Raw genomic sequence first — 25,339 nt, forward strand, 5'->3', positions numbered from 1 at the left:
TGCTGCTCAGAAGAGTTTCTTGTTTCTTTAGTTGCAGTTAAAAATTCAGTATTTTATTTTTGCTCTGATATGGCCTCCTTTGAAATCTCTCAGATTCATTGTATTGATTGATTTTGAATAACAAATTACAAATAAAAAGCTCTTAAAAAGAAAAACCTGCGTTTTAATGGTGCCAGATTATGCCTTTGTCCACTTGCTTGTAGTGACTAAGACTTCCTACTTCTGTCCAGAACCAATAGTTAGATGGTTATTATACTTATTCTTACATAAAAGATAGTACATATTTTGACTAGGCCGTGCATTTCAAAAGGCAGCTTTCAGACTTTCCACACTAAAAGCAAATGCATATTTAGGACTCTTTAAGTATAACAGACCTTTTCTTGAGTTGCTATAATGTTGTTATAAAAATGTCTATAATCTCTTACTAGTGTTAGTACTCATCTCGCTGATCCCTGAGAGCTCCTAGAGAGTAGCGAACAGAACTGTGATTTAGCAAGAAGCTACACAGAGAGAAGTAACAGTCATGTGTATTGTTTGGGTAGATTTCAGGCTCCTTACTATGTTAGACTCTTGTGGTCCTTTCGGAATATTGGGCGTCATCATTTCATCAGTGGAGTTTGAGATTGACGCTTGCTGGGTGATAAAGGTCTGATCCGGAAGGTTTCTTTCATCCCTGCAATTAGGATAAAGTAACAGACCTGTCAACAACCATATACACATGGAACTTGGTTCAGAACAATAGACTTGTCTTATTTCTCTCACTGAATTCCAGCACATAAAAGATGTCACAAGATCCACCGTGATCAGGCTCATGTTCATTGTTTTGTCAAGAAAGATCTTACCTAGATTCCCTTTTTTCTCCATTGTCAGGAACATAGTCTGGAATTGGAGGCTTAGAGCTCTGGCTGTATTTCCTGTGGTGGGTAAAAGTTAACAATGAGGCAGTATCTCCTTGTGTCCTACATTTCAATTACACTGTTAAAGTGCTATGAAATGTTATCTTTGGATGGGCTTCTTATTTTCAAAAATGAGCTTTTACACATATATAGAGGCAATACAAATGTTAGTTACGCAAGCTAAGATATTCTCTTCCAATTGAGGTTTGTTAACATAAGAAAAAGAAAAAATTATGGAGATGACTATGTGAAGCTACTCAACAGTTTTTAAGGGTGAAGGGCAAGATTGAACCAGAGTACTGACTGAAAACATGGCCAGAAAAATTCCCTTTCCACAAAAAGAACCTTAGAACACAGAAAGGCTACCCCGTGGAGATAGATCAAGTGTGAAATTCTGTAGACTTTGCGAAGTCTGGTTTAAGAACAAGAAATAAACTTATCAACTCAATATTTTAATTTGAAGATGAGCTTAACAGTTATAAAAAATGTAGTTGGTGGCCTCCCCCGTGGCTCAGCAGTTGAGTGCTGGGCTGCGAAGCTGCCAGCAACCTCTGCAGTACCGGTTCGATCGATCCCTGGCTGCTGGCGAGGGTCCCACATGGCGTGCAGACCTCTCCTGCTGCGCCCACTGCTCCCCTCAGCAGTGTATTTCATCCGTCTGCCTGTTCTGTTCTCCACTTTGGCTCTGGTGAATTCTCTCACCCTCCCACACTTCTGACTGTACCTAGTGCTTGTATAAATAAATAAATCTTAAAAAAAAAAAAAATGTAGTTGGTTGATTTGACAATAAAGTTCCTAAAACTCAAATAGGTGCAAATGAAAGCATATCCATATTCAATCAAACCCATTCAAAACTGGATTATATTAAATAGTCTAATAATGATGCATGGGGAGAAATGAATTTTAGCTACTCCTAGTGTCTGAGGTATAGCCAGAGTGGTTGGCTGCTGATACATTGAAGAGTACATCCAATTTATTGGTTATTTTCTTTTTTTTTTTTTTATAGAGGCATGCTTTATTTATTTATTTATTTATTTATTTTGTTTTTTTGGTTGGTTGGTTGGTTATACATGCACTGGGTACAGTCAGAAGCACGGGAGGGTGAGAGAATTCACCAGAGCCAGAGCGGGGAGCAGAGCAGGCAGAAGGACCGAAGTACATGAGGGGAGCAGCGGGAGGTCTGCACGCCATGTGGGACCCTCCTCCGGTGGTGGCCGGGGAGCAGCTGGGGATCGAACCGGCGCCGCAGAGGCTGCAGGCAGCTTCGCAACCCAGCGCTCAGCCGCTGTGCCACCGGGGAGGCCCTTTATTGGTTATTTTCTATTGACTTAGTTCAGTCACAGTATTGTACTGTTAGATTCACAAGCAGACACAACCAACTGCGAACTCTTACTGACTTTTTAATTATTCTACTTGCCTTGCTAGACCTTATATGATCTAATTCCTTCCCAGTTTGGTTTGAGCTTTCTTAATCTCAGTCTCACCTTCACACGTCACCATTCTATTCCTATCTTACTTTTCCTTCAACCCTGGCATGCAATTCCAACAGGGTTAGATCATGTGGTTAAGTTCAAGTTGATTGCTTTGGTGTGAAAGATTTCACTCAAATTCCATTGTTCCACCAATGCTATAAAAAATATAGTGTGGAATGTGAGGCCTAAGACTGGCTATATTTCCTGGGATACAGAAAAGCCAACTCAATGAAACAGACATTGAGTACCCACAGTCTGAATTCTACCGCCACCTCTTTAATAAAACACTTTGGAAAGCTACCAGAGATACACAAAAAATTCCCTACTCTTCCACCTCCCAATTAGTCTAATACTTTAAACTCTTTTGCAAATAGTCTTCTTTGTTATTTTCAATGTGGTTATTACTAAAGGCGCTTGAGTCCGTTACTCCTCTAACTTCATTCACTTTCCTAAGCTCAACTACCAGTTCTCATGAAACATGCTCAAATCTCCCTCCCTAAACTCTTATCTGTATCTCAATGCCTTAAATGTCTTTCACTTTAATATATTGCCATCATCTCCAATGAAACATTGAAAACACAACTTTCTGTTCCTTCTGCCTAGAATGTTTTTCTCTCTCCCTCACTTGTTCCTATTTACCTTTTAGAGGTCAGTTCAGGTTTTCACTTCCTCAGAAACTTTGCTGACTTTCTTAACTAGGTCAGATTCCCTTAAGGCAGGCTCTCATATCATTATATGGACATTTTTAAAGCGGAATCTTATTGTTCAGAAGCCACTCACGCCATGTCCAGATTAATCCGTCCAATAGCTTTTATGTAATTTAAAAGAATCGACATTTTTCCTGTATAGATCATAAAGTCCTTGAGACCTGGCACAATACCTTTATTTGCTCAACACCCTATCAATAAATAGCAGGCACTGGATATGTTTATGTTAAGTTAGTTAATGGATGGGTTAAACAAGATGTAAACATTTCCCAAAATGTTTACAGAACATTTTCCCAAAATGTTTCCCAAAATGGCTTTCCAGATTCTTCATTTAACTTTATAACATCATTCTTTCTCTAAGCTAAAACACTTAGGCACATCCTTTTCTCCTTCCTAAGTGTCTTTCATTTTCTCCCCTTTTCTCTAACTACTCCCACCCTTGCCTAAACCCCTCATCATCACATGCCTAGAGTACTGCAGTAGCTTCTGCTGGTCCCCAACTCCAGTTCTGTGAGGTTAAGGTCAACTCTGAAAATGACGACCTGTGTATCCTTCCAGTGAGAATCACAGAATGGCTCAATGCTCTTTATACTCATTTAGGACCAAGGAGAAAAGCATGTGATACTACTCTAGAATCCACACTAATGCATTAGCATATTTTTTGAATGAACTCCAATTATACTTTATTATGTACCTAGTGATATTTGTTATGTTTGGGCAACTAGATTGTAAGTTCTCTGAGATCAAGGATAATGTCTCTCAATTCTTTTGAATCCCAGTAGTACCTAACAGTGCCAAGCATGTAAGAAATCAGGAAGTGCTTGGTCTATGTTAGCCACTTTATAATCCATCCCAGGGTTACAGTCACTGATAACACACAAAGGAGAGTGAAACTACTCATTAGAAGGAATTATTTGTGATACCTGTTTTCCTTTTTTAGATATAGTTATTAGAGATTCTGTGGACTAATAATCAACTAATAATCATTTACTTATCTTTGGGGCCTCTCTGGAGGCGTAAGGGTTAAGTCTCAGCGCTGCCACCACAAAGACCCACCAAGGTGGCCTGAGTTCCATCCCAGCCAGGGAATTGACCCACACATGGCACAGCAGACCTCTCCTGTCTCTCCCACTGCTCCCCTTAGCAGTGTATTTCAGCAAATGTTTCTGCTCTGCTCCCCACACTGTCTCTGGTGAATCCTCTCACCTCCCACACATCTGGCCTACACCCCAGTTCTATGCAAAAATAAATTAAAAAAAATTTTTTTAAATCATTTACTTATCTTTAAAGACCAATAAAATCTTAACAATTGTAATGCTTTACTTCAATTACCACTCATTCAGCTGAATAACAATACATACCTTTTTTTTTTTTTTAAGATTTATTTATTTATTTTTACAAGCACTGGGTACAGTCAGAAGAGCGGGAGGGTGAGAGAATTCACCAGAGCCAGAGAGGGGAGCAGAGCAGGCAGAAGGACCGAAGTACACTGCTGAGGGGAGCAGCGGGCGGCAGGAGAGGTCTGTGCACCATGGGGGACCCTTGCCCAGCAGCCGGGGATCGAACCGGTGCTACAGAGCTTTGCAGCCCAGCGCTCAACCGCTGCAGCATTGGGGAGGCCCTTTAGCAAATATTGCCCTAAGTATGTAAGATTAGTATTTTCTACTTCCGCTCCCCTCCCCATTAATTCCAATTCATCAACTCATCTTTCATTTTCATGCTCATTCATTCATTTCCCATTCTTTATGTATGGGAATTGCAACATCTAAGCAGTATGAATCCCTTTTATATTTTCCAGTCTTCCCCTTTAATTTTAGATGAGAATCAGATCACTGTTCCAATATAGTTTCTAGGTTTGATAACAATTGATATTTCTCTACAGAAATAGGGAGTTACCTAGGAACAAAACCATTCATTTTTGCAAAGAGCAATCTCAAGACTTTCTCCTTCTGCTCCCAGGTCAAATCTCCAATATCCACATTTTCTTGAACACCTCTCCTGAAAATTTTCAAAGAAAAAAAGTAAGAAGAAAATATATGGTAAAAATAAACATCTCTTCTGTTTAAAAATATAAAATATGTAAACATGAGAAAGAAATTTTCTAAACCATAACTAAATATTATGAAGTTTCCAATGTAACAACTACAAAGCAAACCTTGTAAACTATAAATAAAGGTGAAAAAGATATCAATATGCTAGCCTATCTGAAATGTTATGTAGTTACTAAGTTGAAAATAAGAAAAACTATAATAACATGGAAAAAACTGTGCAAAACTTGAAGCAACTAAGCAAAACAGAAAGCTGTGATATAACTATGTATGTAGGTACACACAAAGACAAAAGGAACAACAAAGTTGCTTGATGAAATTATTGATAAATTTCTTGCAACTCTTCTTTTATTATTAAATATTTTGCTATGAAAAAATAACAAAATGTAAATTTAGAAAAAGCAGATAACTTTTCTGGTCTATTTTCCGAACTCCAAATAATTCTGCAGTTAAACTGTCCAGGCTGGTCTTTTATCTGTACCATAACTTTCCCAGGAGATTAATAGTCTACTTGTTATTTACAAAAGCTGACATGGAGATAGAATCATTAATGTTGTATGATATCAAAAATACTTCCTCATATAGGCCAATTGGATTAGGGTTTTTTTTTAAGTTTAGGTTTTGCCTTATGTTCACCATTCTTAAATGTCCTCCCCCAATCTGCCTCTTAAGCAGATGATGAAATATTTTAACCACTATTTCTTCCCTGTTGGGTAGAGGCAATAGGACACCGAGGTTAAGGTGACAAGTTACTCAGTAGTAAAAATGTAGATAGAACACAGAATAGGAAGAGTCTAGTTTCTGAAATAACAATTAGATAATCATTTTATGTACCTTCCTCTGAAAACGTATATACCATTTAATATACAGTAGACCAAAAAAATGTAAGAGAAATTGCATTGGGGCCTCCCTAGTGGCCTAGGGGTTAAGTCCCAGTGCTATCACTACTACAGCGTGAGTTCAATCCCCTGCCAGGGAGCTAACCCACAAATGGTACAGCAGACCTCTCCTGTCTTGCCCACTGGTCCCCACTTTGACTCTGGTGAATCCTCTCACTCTTCCCACATCTCTGGCCTTTACCCCAGTTCTTCTACGCAAAAATAAATAATTCTAAAAAAAAAGGGAAATTGCCTTATGTATAGTAGTGACTCAATTTACTTGACAAATTAAAAAAGAAGAGATGACTACATTGTATCTCTTGGTAACAGAAGTATTATTACAGACTTCTGAATATGGCAAGAAAATAAAAAAATATTATGAACGTTTGTGAAGAAGAATCTTATCTTTCAGAAGCCACTGATCATGTCCAATTTTCCCAACATTTATAATTTAAAAGAACCTACAATTAGCCCATTAAAAATAATTTAAAGCAGAAAACACATTTAGAAGCACTCTTAATAAGGTATTAAGTACATAGTCGTAGGGAGTCCTTTTAACTTTCTTGAAGACTCTAATCACATTGAGATAAAAAAAACTTGGTTTTCAGAATAATCTTTAAGATGTACTATAATCCATGGTTTATGGGCAGAAGAGTGAACAGATAAAAATGCTAAAAGGAAACAATCAGCATGGGTAGTCTACAGCTATCTTTGTGCTGCTCATTACTGGGTGTCCTCCAATCCATGGGGTTGTTCTGTACGAAGAATTGTTACATTGATTTTTTAAATTATATGTTTAGCTAGATACCTATGAATTTGACTTTACAATAGTAAAAGGAACATAACAAAATATTTATGAATGATTATAAAAAATGTTTAACTGAATCTAATCAAACTACAGGAAATAAAATAAGGGAACCTACTGAAATATATTACCTCTGAATCATACAGTGTTGTAAACTAATGTTAACTCAATTAAAAAAAAATTACAGTGACATTCTATGCCACAAATGATCTAGCCTCCTTAAAGTCTCACTTATGAAAGGGGGGGGCTCATACTAAGAATACCTACTGATGCCCACACACTATGCTAGGTATGGGGTTACAAAGATGAGTTTAAGTCAGTTCCTATGCTCAAATAATTTACTGAGCAATATATTCAATACTTAGATATTATCGAACTGAACTCTTTGAGATTTTATTTCTCTAAAGGGCACAAGAATAATCACAAAGTGATAAAGTATTAAAGCATTATTCATACCATTTTTCAGCCTCCATAAGATCTTGATTCACACTATTAGTGCTGTGTTCTCTGCCATCAAATGTTCTGATCTTGGGATATTCTGTTCTTCCTGCACATGCCTCTCTCATTTTAAAATTGAAAGCAGCTTGTGCTACCTGTTTATAACGCTTCCTGTTAAATAGGATCTGTTGCTTCACTTCGTGTAGAGCATCTAAAAAGAATCTTTCCACTTCTGTTCTCTCATCCAGTATGTTCTTGGCCAGCTTCTTCACTCGATTCATTTCCCTGTCCTTCATATGAAGAAGTTGTTGTAGATTGTCTATTTCAACCCGCCCTGCTTGGTTCTCTATTAATGCCTTTTGCTGTAGTTTTAAAACTTCAGTCTCAAACTCTCTGGTCATACAACTTAGGGCAGTCTCCAAGCTTAACACCTTCTTCTGAAGAATTTGGATTTGTGATCTCTGCTGCATAAGTTGCATAATCTTTTCCTTAACCAAAAGATCATTGATCTCCTAAAAACAGGAAAAGAAGTGAGAGGCTTTTTTTTTTCTTTAGTCAATTCCAGAACATAAAATCTCCTCACGAATTACATTATTTCATGAGATTATGAGATTTGTGTGTGATGGCATGTTAAGATAGTGATGTTTTAGTATTTAGTGCTTAGAGTATAAAAAACATGCTTGGATCCTTTTCTGGATTTGTAAAGGCCACTGATTTTGTTAATTAAGAAAATTTCCCTGGTCTAACCACTATGGAAAGCTGTGTGGAGATTCCTCAACCTACTAAAGATAGAGCTCCCATATGATCCAGCAATTCCGCTCCTAGGTATTTACCCAAAGGACACAGAAACATTAATTCCAAAGAGCACCTGCACCCCTATGTTTATAGCAGCACTATTTACAATTACTAAGCTATGGAAACAACCCAAATGCCCAAAAATAGATGACTGGATCAAGAAGATGTGGTACATATACACAATGGAATATTACTCAGCAATCAAAAAAGATAAACACATGTAATTTGCAGCAACATGGATGGCACTGGAAGGGATCATGCTCAGCGAAATAAGCCAGAAAAAAAAAGAAAAATACCAGATGGTCTCACTCATAGCAGGAATCTAGAAAACCTAAATAAGGGACCAGGTAAAAGAATAACTATAAGAAAGAAAAAATCAAAATCAACAAACAACTATGAACACACTATGGGGGGGGAGGATGGGGAAAGGAGGGTTTGGAGTCAAAATAAGGGGGTTGCAATTGTATGGGGAATATAAAAATAAATTTTTTTTTAAAATATAAAAAAAGAAGATTTCCTGGCCTCCCTGGTGGCACAGGGGTTAAAGACAGCACTATCAAGTGATTGGCAGCCACTGCAGCATGAGTTCGATCCAGGCCGGCCATGTTCGATCCACATGGTGCAGCAGACCTCTCCTGTCTCGCCTGCTGCTCCCCTCAACAGTGTATTTCAGTAGATCTGCATGTTCTGTTTCCCACTCTCTCTGATGAACCCTCTCACTCCCCACACCTCTGGCCTGTACCCCAGTTCTTGCATGCATAATAAAATAAATCTTTTTTTAAAAAAAGAAAGTTTCCTGCCTCTAAAATTCTGAGAGGTTAAATATTTTACATTATCAGAAGGCTAATTTAAAAATCAGTAAGACTATACAGTAAAACATTAACAACCATATACTGGAAACTGGCAGTCTACTTGCTCCCTATACCAACGTCCCTTTCCTCCTTAGTAACTTCTGAAGTGAGGGGCATACTTTTTCCTTCTTGTTCTTCCCTCCTGCTGTGTGAGTAATGGTTAGCGCTCCAGCAACTTCTGTAGGCCATGAGGTAACTATGAGGATATAAACCACATGTTGTACAGTAGAGTTAAGGAAGCTGAGCCTCTATAGACATTGTGGCACTACCATCCCAGCTCTGGAGTGCTTATCTTCAGTTCTATTAGATGAGAGGATAAACACTTACATGGTGAAACCATTGTTATCAGGGCTGTACCTACAGCTGAACCCATTCCTAAGTGGTTCAGGGACCAACCAACGCCAAGCAAAGCAAAATGAGTATTACAAGGTAATAGAGGATAGGATTATATTTGTATTTCTGACACAGTGTTTATAAAGCCAAGACTAGTGTTTCTTGTAAGTCATTATAAGAACTGAGAGAAGAAGAAAAATGGTCCCATTGACCTTATGTAATACTACAATACTCAATTCTTAGTATTCGCCAACCCATCCTTTTTTATAAAAGGGGGGAGGGAATAAAATCTAAATAAGAGTGGAAACCTTTTGTTGTAGAAGAAAAGTTTGACTCTCTCGCAACTTCTGAGTGTTTTTTTGCAGAGCTTCCGCTTCTTTAAGGTGGGATGTGAGGGCTTTCTGGAGGTACATGTTCTCTTTAAAAACAGTTCTTCCAGCACTATTCAATTGCCTGAAATAGACAGATATAAGATTCCCAAACATGGCACTAAGTTTTAGATATTACCAAACTAAAACAATGATTGCTGTATCCCCCAACTTTACTTATAATTACCTCCACTCATTTATATAGTTTATGATGGGTATTCAGTAGTTAGGTGGGGATCTTGTGACTAAGCTCTTACCAATAATGGGAAAATGAAAAGTGACATATTACTCCAGTTCAAAACAGTTAAGAGCAGGTATGAGATTCCTATGCTCTTTCTTGTCCATAGGACTGGAGGGAAAGAACTCCAAGGTGGAAGCAGCTCAGCTTTCTGAATCACCACTGGGGAAGGGCTGTCAACCCATATTGAGTTGTGGAATAAAAAGTAAACCACTGAGTGGGCCTCCCCGGTGGTGCAGCAGTTGAGCGCTGGGTTGCGAAGCTGCCTGCGGCCTCTGCGGCACCGGTTCGATCCCCGGCTGCTCCCCGGCCACTGGAGGAGGGTCCCACATGGTGCGTGAGCAGACCTCTCCTGCCGCCCACTGCTCCCCTCAGCAGTGTACTTCGGTCCTTCTGCCTGCTCTGCTCCCCGCTCTGGCTCTGGTGAATTCTCTCACCCTCCCGCGCTTCTGACTGTACCCAGTGCATGTATAAACAAAACAAACAAATAAATAAATAAAACATGCCTCTATTAAAAAAAAAAAAAAGTAAACCACTGAGACTTGGGAATTAATTAACACATCACTAACCTATCTCATGACAACCAGGCAAGTTTGCTGTTATTGATCTCATTTTTACTTTTTTTTTTAAAGATTTTTATTTATTCATACATACAAGAACTGGGGTACTGGCCAGATGTGCGGGAGGATGAGAGGATTCACCAGAGAGCGGGGAACAGAACAGGTAGACTGAGTGAAATACACTGCTGAGGGGAGCAGCAGGAGAGACAGGAGAGGTCTGCCTCACCATGTGGGATTCTCGCCGGCAGGCTGGGATCGAACCCGCGCTGCAAAGGCTGAGCTTCACAGTACAGCACTCAACCACCTGCGCCACCAGGGGAGGCCCGATCTCATTTTTATTTATTTATTTATTTTAATATTTTATTTTATATAATTCTTACATCATTTTTCATTTTTGCACAATGTATGCATTTTCATTTTGGTTATATTCCCCATACAATTGCACCCCCCCTTATTTTGACCCTAATCCTTCCTCTCCCCACCCCTCTCCCCTGTAGTGTGTCTCTGGTTTATAGTTGCTTGTTGATTTTGATTTTTACTTTGTATTAATTAGTCTTTTTCCTGGTCCCTTATTTAGGTTTTCTAGATTCCTGTTATGAGTGAGATCATCCAGTATTTTTCTTTCTCTTTCTGGCTTATTTTGCTGAGCATGATCCCTTCTAGCTCCATCCATGTTGCTGCAAACTGCGTGTGTTTTTCTTTTTTGATTGCTGAGTAATATTCCATTGTGTATATGTACCACATCTTCTTGATCCAGTCATCTATTTTTGGGCATTTGGGTTGTTTCCATAGCTTAGTAATTGTAAATAGTGCTACTATAAACATAGGGATGCAGGTGCCCTTTGCAATTGATGTTTCTGTGTCCTTTGGGTAAATACCTAGGAGTGGAATTGCTGGATCATATGGAAGCTCTATCTTTAGTAGATCAAGAAATCTCCACAGAGCTCTCCATAGTGGTTGGACCAGTTTGCACTCCCACCAGCAATGCAGGAGAGTTCCTTTTTCTCCGCAACCTCGCCAACATTTGTTGTTGATAGTTTTTTTAATATGTGCCATTCTCACTGGTGTAAGATGGTATCTCATTGTAGTTTTGATTTGCATTTCCCTGATTACAAGTGCCGATCTCATTTTTAGATGGAAAAAGTTTATTTCGAAAAGGTTAGGAAATCTTCCTATAGTCAGAATACATGTTGAGAACCAAAATCTAACTTCCGAGCCTTGGTTCTTCCCTCTATACTACGTTGCTACAGAAAGACTGGAAAGCAGGGCCACAAAGAGAAAGAAGCAGAGCAAGAAAGTAAACTAGAAATTTTGAAGAAAACAAGGCAGGAGAGAAGGGGAAAGAGAAGAGGCTAGCAGAAAGAAAAAGGAGGTATTTGTCTCTTACGCAATAGCTTCATTGTGGGCCCGCTCTGCCAGCATTATTATCTTCTTTTCAGCTTCTTGTTCTAGTCGGTGCTAAACAAAAGAAAAGAAAATAGGCTCTTTTAATAGTTGTATTACCAGCAACAAACTTTACTTATCAAAAAGTAATTATTTATTTTATAATGTAAGTAGAATTCTCCTATCCACATGACCTGATGTAAACCACTCCAAGTTTTGGTGGGGGAGAGAGCAAAGAGGATAATGTGAACACAGGAACCTTAGGGTATTTTCCCAATCTCCCCACTGAAGAAGCAATGTGATATATAAATAGGAGAAGGGGAAAATACCACCCCATCTGTATTGGAAAGCAGAGCTGGGATAAATTTCTGCTAAATACAATTATGAGGAAAGTCATTTGTTCATTCAACAAATTCCAACTGAGCACTAACAGTGTACCAGATTTTTTAAATGCCAGTACCTGTTTGTACCACCCTCAACTCTATAGTCCCATTAATTTCGGGGGGGGGGGCAAACTGTTCAATATTTCCATAAGAATGAAAAAAAGGAATTAATGAAAGAAAAGCCATAGGCACTCTGAACAGATTCTGTAGAAGTGTTCTAATGTGCTTCCTATATAAAACCTGAAGAATTAACTTCAGAGGCCCAGAGAAAGTGGAAATTTGTGATGTGCTAAGGAACATTTTTGAGTCCTCTTTCATTAAGATCATCCTTAGTATGACTTGACTAAGGGAACAACCTCGTATGCACAAGAGTGGCTGCCCCAATTCTGTCTCTCCCCTATATGATGGGGTACAAGCAGCTTTAGTTCCACTAAGGGAACACACAGCGGTGGGGGATGTGTCCTAAAGCCTTGGCAATCCCTCTTGAGGGTACTGGGAAGAGAAAAAAAGACTAGTCACTGAATATCTAGCATAGCCTTCATTTTCTCTGTTTTTATTCTGCAGTGATTTGATAACATTCTGAAAATATACTAATTAACCCTAATATGCATACCTTTTCTTCAAAAAACTTGCCTTCCAGTCTTCTAAGAGTCTCCTGATGTTTCTGCTCTGTATGCCTTAAATTCTCCTTCAGCTAAAATTAAAATGACAACTGAAAAATCATCAATAGGAAATAGGGTTGATTAGGGCACATGCCTAGAAAATTCTCAATAAGGAAACATTTTCTATTATACATTAATTCTGAACACACAAACTATATCCCTGTCTCTGAATACCATACTTCCCACAATCTTCTATAGATTTATCAGATTAGTATTGATTTTTTTTCAAAATTCTCAGTTTATTCAAACATCATTCCAGTGTTGAAACTCAAAAAAATCTTTTCATGAATAAGTTCTTGGACATTCCAGACAAGTATTCTCATAATCATAGTTCCCAAATTAAAAATTGATACATATGGGCTCACAAAATGATATCTTAGAATTGGAACGGAACCTTGAGTTTACACACTCTTCCATCAAAGATCAGAATCTCTTCTGTAAGAAAACTAAGTAGAGATAGGTGTATCAATCATTCATATCTCATATATTCTCTGCCCTTTAATAGTTCCCATTTTTAGAAAATTCTTCCTAGTGTCAATCGAAAAAAAATCTTTCTTATAGTTCCCAATGCCTATGATTTCCACAGATGAATCCTTCTGTTCTCTAAAAGTACATAGAATAAAAAGGATATAAAATTCTTCTTAGACAAATTTGAGGTAATTTAAAAACAAGACTCAGTCAGACTGAAACAGATATACTGAATCTAATATCCAATTTCCAAAAAAAAGTAGCAGAAGGGCTTCCGGTCAGACAGACCAGAGTTCTAGTGGTACCTTCCCCACTTCCTGGCTGTTTGACTCAGGGTAAGTCACTTCATTTCTCTCTGTCTCAGATCTCCAGGAATAAAAAGAGGGTAACACTATCTCACAGGAGGCGACAAGGGTTAAACAACAATACATTTAAAGTTATTAGAATAGTAATAATTTAATATAAAGATTAGTTATTATGTCTTATGTTGTTCTCCCTTAGACTTAACAATTTTCCATTCTGTGATTGCTGTCCTAACTTTATTAAATTGGATTGACAACTTTTCTATCGTGACCGCATTTAAAAATAGCATATTGGGGCCTCCCTGGTGGCGCAAGGGGTTAAGACACAACATACGAAACTATCCACAGCCACTGAAGTACGAGTTTGATCCCCTGCCAGGGAGATATCCACATGGTGCAGCAGACCTCACCTGTCTCACCTGCTGCACCCCTCAGCAGTGTATTTCAATCAATCCCCCTGTTCTTCTCCCCACTCTGTCTCTGGTGAATCCTCTCTCCTCTCACCCCTCATACCTCTGGCCTGTACCCCAGTTCCTGTATGCATAAATAAATAAATCTTTTTACAAAATAGCATATAGACATTTTAAAAAATGTTTCTACATCGCAGGGGAAGAAAAAGGAAAGTCTATAAACTAAAATATTAACAATGCCTTTACTCTAGATGGGAGATTAGATGGGGTGATTTTATCAGCTAAATTTGTGAAATGGGTATTATCACTGTCAAAAGAAGAAAAACTGAAACTAATTATTTTTTAAAATAACTGCAACATTATCAATAAATAATCCTGTTAATCAGGTATATATAGTAGACAATTTTTTTAAATTTCTGCTTTGGATATCTTTTGAAAAATCTAAATGTAATTAGCTTATTTTTAACTTGTAAATGAATTTTCTATATCCAATATAATTAGTTTTCTTCCTTTATGCTTACCACTCAATTTTATGTTTATGGACTCCCATACCAACCTTAATTCTTCAATATTTGGAATTTCACAGAACTACCTTATTCTTTCCATAAATCAGTATATATACTTTTTGTCTTCCCAATGGCTATCTTTGAAAGGGCTAAATCTATTTCTCCACGAGGTGGCAATATTGTTCTTTAAGAAATGACACAAAGGCCCAGCAGAATATGTTTTTAAGTCACCTCAATTGAATACACCAAATGCCTACACTTAGGGTGGCTATTTTGAGGGCTCCTGAAAAATTATGGAACTTGTTTCAATCTGCAGTATTTTCAAATAAAATAAACCAACATTCCTTGTTAAAAAAATTTTCAGCTTGATTGAAGTAACACTTCAAAATGTAAGTTATTTTTTAAGTTCTGGTTTAAGACCTAGTGAAGAGTGATAACACAAACATAATTAGAGAACAGAGTTATATAATTACTGTTTTAAGGACTTTAAAGAGCTTGAAACTTGTAGGAGAGTGTTCTATAGAAAATACTGCAAAGGTGTCTTTATTACGGTGAGCTACAGAAATTAAAAATTCTAAAACAGCAGTCATATGAATAGTTGTAAAGCAAAAAGTAATCAGTTCATGAATAAAGTTGGCCTCACAGGAAGGTTTTGAGATAACTACACAATTATGATAGGAAGAATCAATTTCTCCCAGCCTAAGAAAGTAACTACTCCCCACCTTGCTTGAAACGTGCCAATTTATTCTTTCATGGGAGCCCTTTAATAAGAGCGTTAAAGTTTTAAAGTAATCAAAACATTATTAACTACTATGCTACCACTTTTACTGGGGATTAATAGGAGACAATGTGCTAAGCATTTTATACACATTATGTTATTTAATCTACACAACATCTCTAAGAGGAGTAGGTGACTTTATTTTTTTTAAGATTTATTTATTTATGCATACAAGAACTGGAGTGTAGACCCAAGGTACCAGGGGTGAGAGGATTCACCAGAGACAGAGCTGGGAGCAGAACATGCAGATTTACTTAAATACACTGCTGACGGGGGACAGCAGGCAAGACAGGAGAGGTCTGTTGTACCATGTGGGTTAACTCACTGGCTGGGGATTGATCTCATGCCCCAATGGCTGGGGGTAGCTTGATAGTGCTGAGACTTTAACTCCTGCACCACCAGGGAGACCCAAGGAGTAGGTGGTTTTAAAGCCACTTTTTATAAAAGAGGAATTCGGAGAATCCTATGAGATTCAGAGAAATTAACAAACAGACCACGAGGCCACACAGCTATCAACTGCAGAGTTAGCATGTGAAGTTCATGATCTTAACCACCACATTATCTTATCTATCTTACTCATTTGTCATATGCCCACCCTTTTAGTTTAACAGTTAGCTAAAAAGTAAACAGAAATAGGATGCAGAAACTTTGGTTTGTCATCAAAGCTGGTTCTGGCTATGTAGGACCGTGGGTAGCCAAAGGAGCACTAGAGAGACCACACCGTGACTGGAGAGTGAGAGGCACTAAAATGGATAGTTGGAGGGCTTTAAATAAAACTTACTGTAATAATCATAATTTTAGCAAGAGAATAATAACAGCAGGATCAGTGAAAGCAGGTAATATTTAGCACACAGTGTTAAGCATTTAAAACATTATCTCATTTATTCTTCACAATGACCCTTTGAAGTTGATATAATTCTCAACTCCACTTTACAACTGAGGAAATTTAACAAGACACCTAAGTAATTGGAGACAGTATTTATATTCTTTCAGTCTGACATAAGAGTACCAACATCTAACTCCTACACCTCATGCCACATGGTTAACTTAGAATGCAATAATATTTCTTTGACTATTACTACAAATATCAGCAGTATTCATGTATATTCATTTGTGTGTTAAGGGTCAGCTCACACCAGTTCATTGCTAGCAGGTTGTTAAAGCATTGGCAGCTAAAATTAGCCATCATAAAAGCATTTAAACCAAAGAAACCGCAAATGCTACAAATGAGGACCCTTTTTTGAAGAGAGCTACATACCACTGTTAACATTCTCATTATGTAACATATATATTTTAGCACTTTAGATATGTTAACTCATTTAGTTCTTACAGCAGTTCTGTTAGTAACTCTCATTATCCTTATTTTACAGATAAGGAAACCAAAGTATAGAGAGATTAAGTAACTTACCCAGAGTCACAAAGCTGACTTTAGCTACTTGTGCCCAGCACTCACCTCTATTTTTTACTGTATTATCATTAATACAATAATACTACACCCTAAGCTGAAGGAATGGAAAGTAAGAGAAAGCACATAAATAGTTCGGAAAAACTTCCTGAAAATAGTCAGTTTCCGTACCCCACCCACCCCTACCCAGAGAACTTTCTAAAATTATCATTTATCAGCCTCAATATATTGCCTTTAAAACTATGCATCTTTGGCCCCACTGGTTTCTAAGAACTATAGTTTGTTTCTTATTGAAGTCACTCTATAACTGTGGATATAAACGTAGGAGGGTAAATGAGCTAAGATCTGGTGAATTCACAAATTAATACATGGAAAGAGAAAAGTCTAACCATTAAGATCTTTTGCATTTAGTTCTAAACTGATGTCTTCCACTTTTCTCTCAAATAATCTTTAAAATGTCAAGGGGAGTCCTTTATACCATCTCATGAGAGAAAATGTCTATGAAGGCTCTTATAGACCTAAGTATTTAATTTTATCAATAAGCTTGGGAGAAAAAGAGAGAGAGAAACTTACATCATCTAATTCTTTCTCCACTTGGATTTTTCTCTTCTGGAATTGTTTTATTGTTTTCAATTCTGCTTGAATCATGCTTATTTCTCTGGCTTTTTGATGGAACTGTCCCTCCAGCTCATTTATTTGCAGAGTATACTTTTGTTCCTACATGCAAAAAAAAAAAAAAAAAAGAAAAAAGAAAAAGCGAACAGGTAAATGAGTCAGGAAAGAGAACAGCAGCCCCACTCAGTCATGTTCTGACTGAAGCTGTAAGCCATTTGCCTATCTTCTTTGAAGAAATAGTCCCTTTTCATTTTTGCATAGTTTTAAACTTTGTAAAAAGATATCAACTGCCTTGAATAAGAAAAAAATTCTAGAATAAGTTTTATATGGAAAACACAGATCTTTACTAAAAAGAGGTATGAGAAGACTAAACAATCTGTACCCTAACCTGTAAGATAAATAACATCACTGACCCTAAATTGAAATTAATAAGCTAAAAGACAGAAGGCCACTATCTCTCAAAAGTAAATCAAGGGGGGAAAAAATGGGAGAAAGAGGAAGGAGGGGGTAAGAGGAGAAAGGAAGGGTAGGAAAAAGGAAAATGGAAGGAGGTAAAGAAAAAAGGGCCAATAGGATTTAAAAAAAATGGATAGAAAAAAAAAAAATGGATAGAAGTCAGATTTCTCAGAATATTCTATGTTTTGTAAATTTGACTTTGGAACCATATATCTTATTAATTATAATTATATAATTACATAATTTACACGAACAATTAAATTTTTAAAATTTTATTATTATTTTCAATACATATATTTTACATCATTCTTCCTTTTTGTAGAAAGCATGTTTTCTTCTCTCAAGTGTAGTCCCCATAAAATTCCAGCTACCAATTTACCTGTGCACCATCACCAGAGTCCCTTGTGTCTTCCCTCCCATGTTTTGATCCCTCGCCCGCCCCCTCCCCTGCAGAGTATCTGATTAATAGTTGCTTGTTAATTTTGGTTTTTAGTTTTATAATTTTTTTCCTTATCCCTTATTTGGTTTCCCTACATTTCTCCTATAAGTAAAATCATCCAATACTTTTCCTTTTTCTTTCTGGCTTATTTCACTGACTGTAATCCCTTCCAGCTCCTCCATGTTGCTGCAAGTGGCATGAGTATATCTTTAAAAAAAAAAAAAAAGATTTATTTCATTCATTTATGCATACAAGAGCTGGGGTGTAGGCCAGAGGTGGCAGGGGTAAGGAGATTCACTGGAGACAGAATATGGAGCAGAACAGGCAGACCGACTGAAATACACTGCTGAGGGGAGCAGCAGCGGGTGAGACAGGAGAGGTCTGCTGCGCCATGTAGGTTAGCTCCCTGACTGGGAATTAAATTGGCACTGCAGTGGCTGCAGATTGCTTCATAGTGCTGAGATTTAACCCCTTCCTCCACCAGGGAGGCCCAAGTTTATCTTTTTTGATTGCTGAATAGTATTCCATTGTGTGTATATGCACCACATTTTCTTGATCCAGTCATCTATTTTTGGGCATTGGGTTGTTTCCATATCTTACCTATTATAAATAGTGCTGTAATAAACATAGGAGTGCAGGTATCATTTTGAATTAATGTTTCTGTGTCCTTTGGGTAGATTCCCAGGAGTGGAATTGCTGGGTCATGTGGAAGCTCCATTTTTAGTAGTTTGAGGAACCTCTACACAGCTTTCCATATTGGTTGGACCAGCTTACATTCCCACCAGCAGTGTAGGAGAGTTCCTTTTTCCCCATATCCTCCCCAACATTCGTTGTTTCCTATTTTTTAATGTGCCATTCTCGCTAGTGTGAGGTGGTATTTCATTGTGATTTTGATTAACATTTCCCTGATTACAAGTGATGTTGAACATTTTTTCATATACCTGTTGGCCTTTTGCATTTACTCTTTGAAAAAGTGTCTTTTTAGCTCTTCTGCCCATTTTTTGACTGGATTATTTACTTTGTTTTTGTTGAGTTGAGTTGGCTCTTTGTAGATCTCTGTGACTACTCCCTTATCAGCAGTATTGTGCAAAATTTTTTTTCCCAATTAGTAGGATGTCTCTTTGTTTTGGTCAATGTCTCTTTTGCTGTACAGAAGCTTTTTAATTTGATGTAGTCCCAACTGTTCATCTTTTCTTCACTTTCTTTGCTTTGGGGGATGTGTCTTTGAAGATGTTACTGAGATGTATGTCATGTATTGTTTTGCCTATATTTTCTTCTATAATTTTACATGCACAATTAATTTTTTTATTTTTTACTTTTTTTTATTGTGGTAACATTGGCTTATAATACTGTATATGATTCAGAGGTATAGGTTCACACCTCTTCAGATACATGCTCACAAATTTTTTAAAAGCAGCTCATAAAGAAAGAAGCCAAATGGGTGGTTGGTGGCAATTCCCCACAGAAAGGAATTTTTTCAAATAGTTTTTAAACCTGGTGATTTGATCGGCAATGTGAATGGTATATATCCAAAGGGGGAAAAATGCCCCCAAATGTTAAAACTGTTTCCATTAATCTGTGTCAGTGGTAGTAGTAATATCCTGTGACTGTTGAGGTATTGAGGTTTAAAGCAATAATACAACTAGATTGGCATCAGCAAGAACCAGGATTTCTGGTGAAGGAGAAAGGAGATAAAATGAAGTAAAAACCTTGTACTCATACATCTGAATTGAAAGTATTAAAAATATGGAGTCATGATACACTTAAATATTTAAAAATAATATAATTCCTAGCTCTGTCCACTGAAAAATCCCACCTAGAATGACAGTCCAAGATAAGTGAGCACTACTAACGCCAGATGGTTTTCAAGTTTCCCATAATAACATTTTCATGTTGAGTTTTTGTACAATCATGTGAACTTTAAAGTCACTGAACTGCACAGAGGACCTGTTCACTTATCCTCACTGTGTCTTAAATAACTGAACCTACCAGAAACTTGACTGCCCAGTAAGTGAATTATTTGTGGGCATAGATACTCACCAACTTTTCCTTCTCTTCTTGTGCTTTTTCCTTCGTTTCATTTAGTTGCTCTTTCAGTTTTTCAATCTGTAAAATAGGAAAATAGAGAATCAGGAAGATAAACAGTGTATACCTTTATTGTGGTACCTTTATTGTGACATGCCTTAATTAAATGGCTAGTTTTAATATGATACTAAACCCACTAGGGTTGGAGAGGTGGGATAAGGTAGGAAGAAGAGAAGAGCTGGTGATATTCTCCCTGCCCTTAACCTGCTATTGCCAGTTTCCAAAACCTACCAGTTTCCAAAAAGTTACCTGGGTAACTTTTTCTTTTTCATTGTGGTAAGAAACACATTTAATTTACCACCTTAAGCATTATTAAGAATACAATTTACGCCTCCCCTGGTGGCCCAGGGGGTTGAGTGCCGCGCTGTAAAGCTGTCAGCAGTCTCTGCAGCACTGGTTCAATCCCTGCTGGCAGGTGAGGGTCGCACATGATGCGGCAGACCTCTCCTGTTGTACCCGCTGCTCCCCTCAGCAGTGTATTTCGTCAGCCTGCCTGTTCTGTTCCCCACTCTGTCTCTGGTGGATCCTCTCACCCTCCCGTGCATCTGGCTTGTACACTGGTTCTTGTGTAAATGAATAAATAAATCTTTGAAAAAAAGCGTGTTAGGTATATTCACATTATTGTGCAACTCAAGCGTGTTAGGTATATTCACATTATTGTGCAACAGATATCTACAACTTTTTCATCTGAACTCATGAAACATTAATTCTTCCTCCTACCTTCCTACTCTGCCCCCTTAGCAACCACCTTTTGACTGTTTTTATAACTTTCATTACATTAGATACTTGATATATGTGCACTCATACAGTAATTATCCTTTTGTGACTGATTATTTCACTTGGTATCACCTTGAGTTTCATCCGTGTTGGAGTGTGTGACAGGATATTCTTCATAAGGTTGCATAATATTCACTGTTTATCACATGAAAACAAGGTCACTTAGTGAAGGCCATGCATTGCTTGATGATATTTCAGTCAATGGCTGACCAACTATTCTACTGTGGTTGCAATAGGCTATACCATGTAACTTAGGGGTGTGGCAGGCTACACAACTAGGTTTGGGTCATTACACTCTGTGACATTTGCACTATGACAAAATCACCTCATGGCACAATTCTCATAACGTCCCCGAAGTGACAGGTGACTCAATACACCACATTTTCTTTTTTTTTTAAAGATTGATTTATTTATGTATACAAGAACTGGGGTACAGGCCAGAGAGGTGGGGGTGAGAGGATTCACCGGAGACAGAGTGGGGAAGAGAACAGGCTGATTAACTGAAATACACTGCTGAGGGGAGCAGCGGGGGAGTCAGAAGAGGTCTCCTGTGCCATGTGGGTCAGCTCCTTGGCCAGGGATCAAACTATGCTGCAGTGGCTGCAGATAGCTTCATAGTGCTGGGTCTTAACCCCTTGTGTCACCATGGAGGCCCCTACCACATTTTTTTTATTCACTAATTTGTCAATGGACTTTTGGCTTGCTCCCATTTCTGGGCTTACATGACTAATTCTTCAACAAACACAGGTTTTCAAATACCTCTTCAAGATCTTGTTTTGAATTCTTTTGGGAATGTAGGCAAAACTGGGCATGCTAGATCACATAGTAATTTTTTTTTTTAAATTTTTTGCTGTTTTCCATAATGGCTGCACCATTTTATTTATTTATTTATTTATTTTTACTTTTTTAATTTTATATATTTTTAACATTTTTCATTTTTGCACAATATATGCATTTTCATCTTGGTTATAGTCCCCATACAATTCCCACCCCCCTTATTTTGACCCTAATCTCTCTTCCTCCCTCCTCCCCCCTTTAGTGTGTCTCTGGTTTATAGTTGCTTGTTGATTTTGATTTTTACTTTAGTATAATTATTCTTTTTCCTGGTCCCTTATTTAGGTTTTCCAAATTCCTGCTATGAGTGAGACCATCCAGTATTTTTCTTTTTCTTTCTGGCTTATTTCGCTGAGCATGATCCCTTCTAGCTCCATCCATGTTGCTGCAAATTGCATGTGTTTATCTTTTTTGTTTGCTGAGTAATATTCCATTGTGTATATGTACCACATCTTCTTGATCCAATCATCTATTTTTGGGCATTTGGGTTGTTTCCATAGCTTAGCTATTGTGAATAGTGCTGCCATAAACATAGGGGTGCAGGTGCCGTTTTGAATTAATGTTTCTGTGTCCATTGGATAAATACCTAGGAGTGGAATTGCTGGATAATATGGAATCTCCATCTTTAGCAGGTTGAGGAATCTCCACATAGCTTTTAAAGACTCTTCACCCAAAGCAGTGATAGCGAAGGCAAAGATAAACATCTGGGACTACATCAAATTAAAGAGCTTCTGTACAGCAAAAGAGACAGTAACCAAAACAAACAGACACCCCACCGACTGGGGGAAAATTTTTTGCCACAACACTACTGATGAAGGGCTGATGACAAAAATCTACAAAGAGCTGACGAGACTCAACAAAAACAAAGTAAATAATCCAGTCAAAAAATGGGCAGAAGAGCTAAAAAGGAACTTCTCCAAAGAGGAAATGCAAATGGCCAACAGGCATATGAAAAAATGTTCAGCATCACTTGCAATCAGGGAAATGCAAATCAAAACTACAATGAGGGACCATCTTACACCAGTGAGAATGGCACATATTAAAAAAAAAAAAAAAACTAGTAGCAACAAATGTAGCCGAGGATGTGGAGAAAAAGGAACTCTCCTGCACTGCTGGTGGGAGTGCAAACTGGTCCAACCACTATGGAAAGTTGTGTGGAGATTCCTCAAGCTTCTAAAGATGGAGCTTCCATATGATCAGGCTGCACCATTTTACATTCCCAGCAACAGTGCACAAGGTTCTAATTTCCCCACATCCTTCCCAATACACTTGCCATTTTTCTTTTTAATATTTGTTTGCTTTGTGTAGAAGAACTGGGGTATAGGTCAGATGCAGGGGTTGAGAGGATCCACCAGAGACAGAGTGGGGAACAGAAAAGGCAGATTAACTGAAGTACACTGCTGAGGGGAGCAGCAGGTGAGACAGGAGATGTCTGCTGTGCCATGTGGGTCAACTCCCTGGCTGGGGATAGAACTCATGTGTCTTTAGCCCCTGCACCACCAGGGAGGCCCAATGAAGTAAAATTTAAAACTACAGTATGAATTGTTTTGGGATACAATGAAGCACACCATCTTCAGCACACTGGAAATTTCCTTGGGTTTTCATGGGCCTCAGAGGCAAATGGAAAGAAAAGTATTCTAAATTACACCTAAATTCCACTTTAACACTGACTAGCTAGTGCCTCGGCAAGTTACTGTCCTTTCTGAGAGTCTACTTCTACATCTGTAAAATGGGAACAATAATATTGTGACTGCATGGTGCTACTAAAAGGACTAAATGAGAATAGAAGTACCTAGCACAGTTCCTGGCACAAAATAGGGGCTCCAAAATGTTAGTTCATGGGCCTCCCTGGTGACACAAGGGTTAAGCACAGCATTGTGAAGCTATCCACAGCCTCTGCAGTATGAGTTCGATCCCTGGTCTGCCAGGGAGCTACACACATGGTGCAGCAAACCTCACCTGTCTCACCCGTTGCTCCCCTCAGCAGTGTATTTCAGTCAGTCCGCCTGTTCTGTTCTGTTCCCCACTCTGTCTCTAGTGAATCCTCTCACCCCCCCACCAGCACCTCTGGCCTGTACCCCAGTAATTGCATGCATAAAAATAAATAAATCTTAAAAAAAAAAGTTAGGGTCCTTCTCTGTTTTCTTTTAAATTAAAAATGACAGCTTTGTGGGCCTCCCCTGGTGGCGCAGCGGTTGAGAGCTGGGTTGCAATGCTGCCCATAGCCTCTGCAGCACCAGTTCGATCCCCGGCCACCAGCGAGGGTCCCACCAAAAAAAAAAAAAAGACAGCTTTGCTCTCAACATTTAAGAGTCAGTAATACAAATTCAAGATTCAACTGGCCAAAAGGAGGAGATTCAACTTGTTGGGGCCATAATCATGTTCACATGGATTATCAGAGATTTACTTTATAAATAATTAAAACTAAGTAAATATCAGTATCAAAAAATGTATATGGGCCCCCTCCCCAGTGGCGCAGCGGGTTGAGTGTAGCGCTGTGAAGCTGTCCAAAGCTTCTGTAGCGTGGGTTCGATTCCCGGCTGGCCAGGGAGATTCCCACATGGCGCCGCAGACCTCTCCTGTTGTGCCTGCTGCTCCCCTCAGCAGTGCTTTTGGTTTGTCTGCCTGTTCTGCTCCCCACTCTGCCTCTGGTGAATCCTCTCACCCTCCTGTGCCTATGACCTGTACCCCAGCTATGTATGAAAAAATAAAAAATAAAAAAATCTAAAAATAAGTGTATGATCTATGTATATCTATGTATATGATTTATGCTCTTGTCCTTAAAATGGATCATAAAGTCCCTTATGATCAACATGTTTCAGATAAAAAAACAAAATATGGGACAAAAACTGAAAATAAGAAAGAATCAATTCTGACAGCAGTCATTTTGAAATAGCGTTCTGCCAGAACAAGTTCTAAAGTTAACTGAAATGTTTTAAGTGTAATGAGATTTCAAGGAATTAAAATCCTTGAAATATACACACCACACCACAGTAGAACCACAGAGGTAGTTATTAGGCTCAGAAGGGGTTTCTACCTACCTACCATATTATCTTTCTCCTGATCCTGCTTCTTCAGGAAGCTTAACACACACATTGTGTCTTTCTCCATTTTGTACTGCTGTCTCTTTAAGTCCTCATTGGTTTTTGCCAGTCTCCTGGAAGCATCACGATACTCAATCCTAGAAAGCTCTGTGACTTCCAGCCTGGCTTCCCAGAGGGAGGCATTGGCCTTGGCTCTCTCCACCACAGATTCATCAGTTTTCGTTGCCTTCCTAATGGAAAGAGGACATAGACAATGTGTAACTATTTCTCTATTTTTTTAGCATTATACCTCAATTATTATATATTTTGCTTGGCATTGCTTGGCACATGTGAGTAAATATTGTTTGGTGAATGAGTTGATAAAAAATACATCATTTACTTGAAAAGTAAGAGGGAACTTTTG

The 25,339-nt window shown here is 38.2% G+C and overlaps 1 protein-coding gene across 1 annotated transcript in view; it reads right to left on the reverse strand.

Moving 5' to 3' along the window:
• The window catches only part of BBOF1 (basal body orientation factor 1), a 34,885-nt gene that overhangs the window by 5,792 nt on the left and 3,754 nt on the right, over positions 1-25,339 (reverse strand). Inside the window, exons 2-11 of the mRNA XM_037503867.2 lie at positions 24,938-25,166; positions 20,237-20,302; positions 17,260-17,403; positions 12,769-12,849; positions 11,777-11,847; positions 9,532-9,676; positions 7,263-7,756; positions 4,972-5,073; positions 843-914; positions 559-673 (exon numbers count right to left, since the gene is read on the reverse strand). Coding sequence (XP_037359764.1) covers positions 559-673; positions 843-914; positions 4,972-5,073; positions 7,263-7,756; positions 9,532-9,676; positions 11,777-11,847; positions 12,769-12,849; positions 17,260-17,403; positions 20,237-20,302; positions 24,938-25,166 — 1,519 coding nt within the window. The remainder of the gene's footprint in view (positions 1-558; positions 674-842; positions 915-4,971; positions 5,074-7,262; positions 7,757-9,531; positions 9,677-11,776; positions 11,848-12,768; positions 12,850-17,259; positions 17,404-20,236; positions 20,303-24,937; positions 25,167-25,339) is intronic.

This window comes from Talpa occidentalis, unplaced genomic scaffold, assembly GCF_014898055.3.
Source record: "Talpa occidentalis isolate TD23 unplaced genomic scaffold, MPIMG_talOcc4v2.1 talOcc4.11, whole genome shotgun sequence".
Classification (NCBI taxonomy): Eukaryota; Metazoa; Chordata; class Mammalia; order Eulipotyphla; family Talpidae; genus Talpa; species Talpa occidentalis.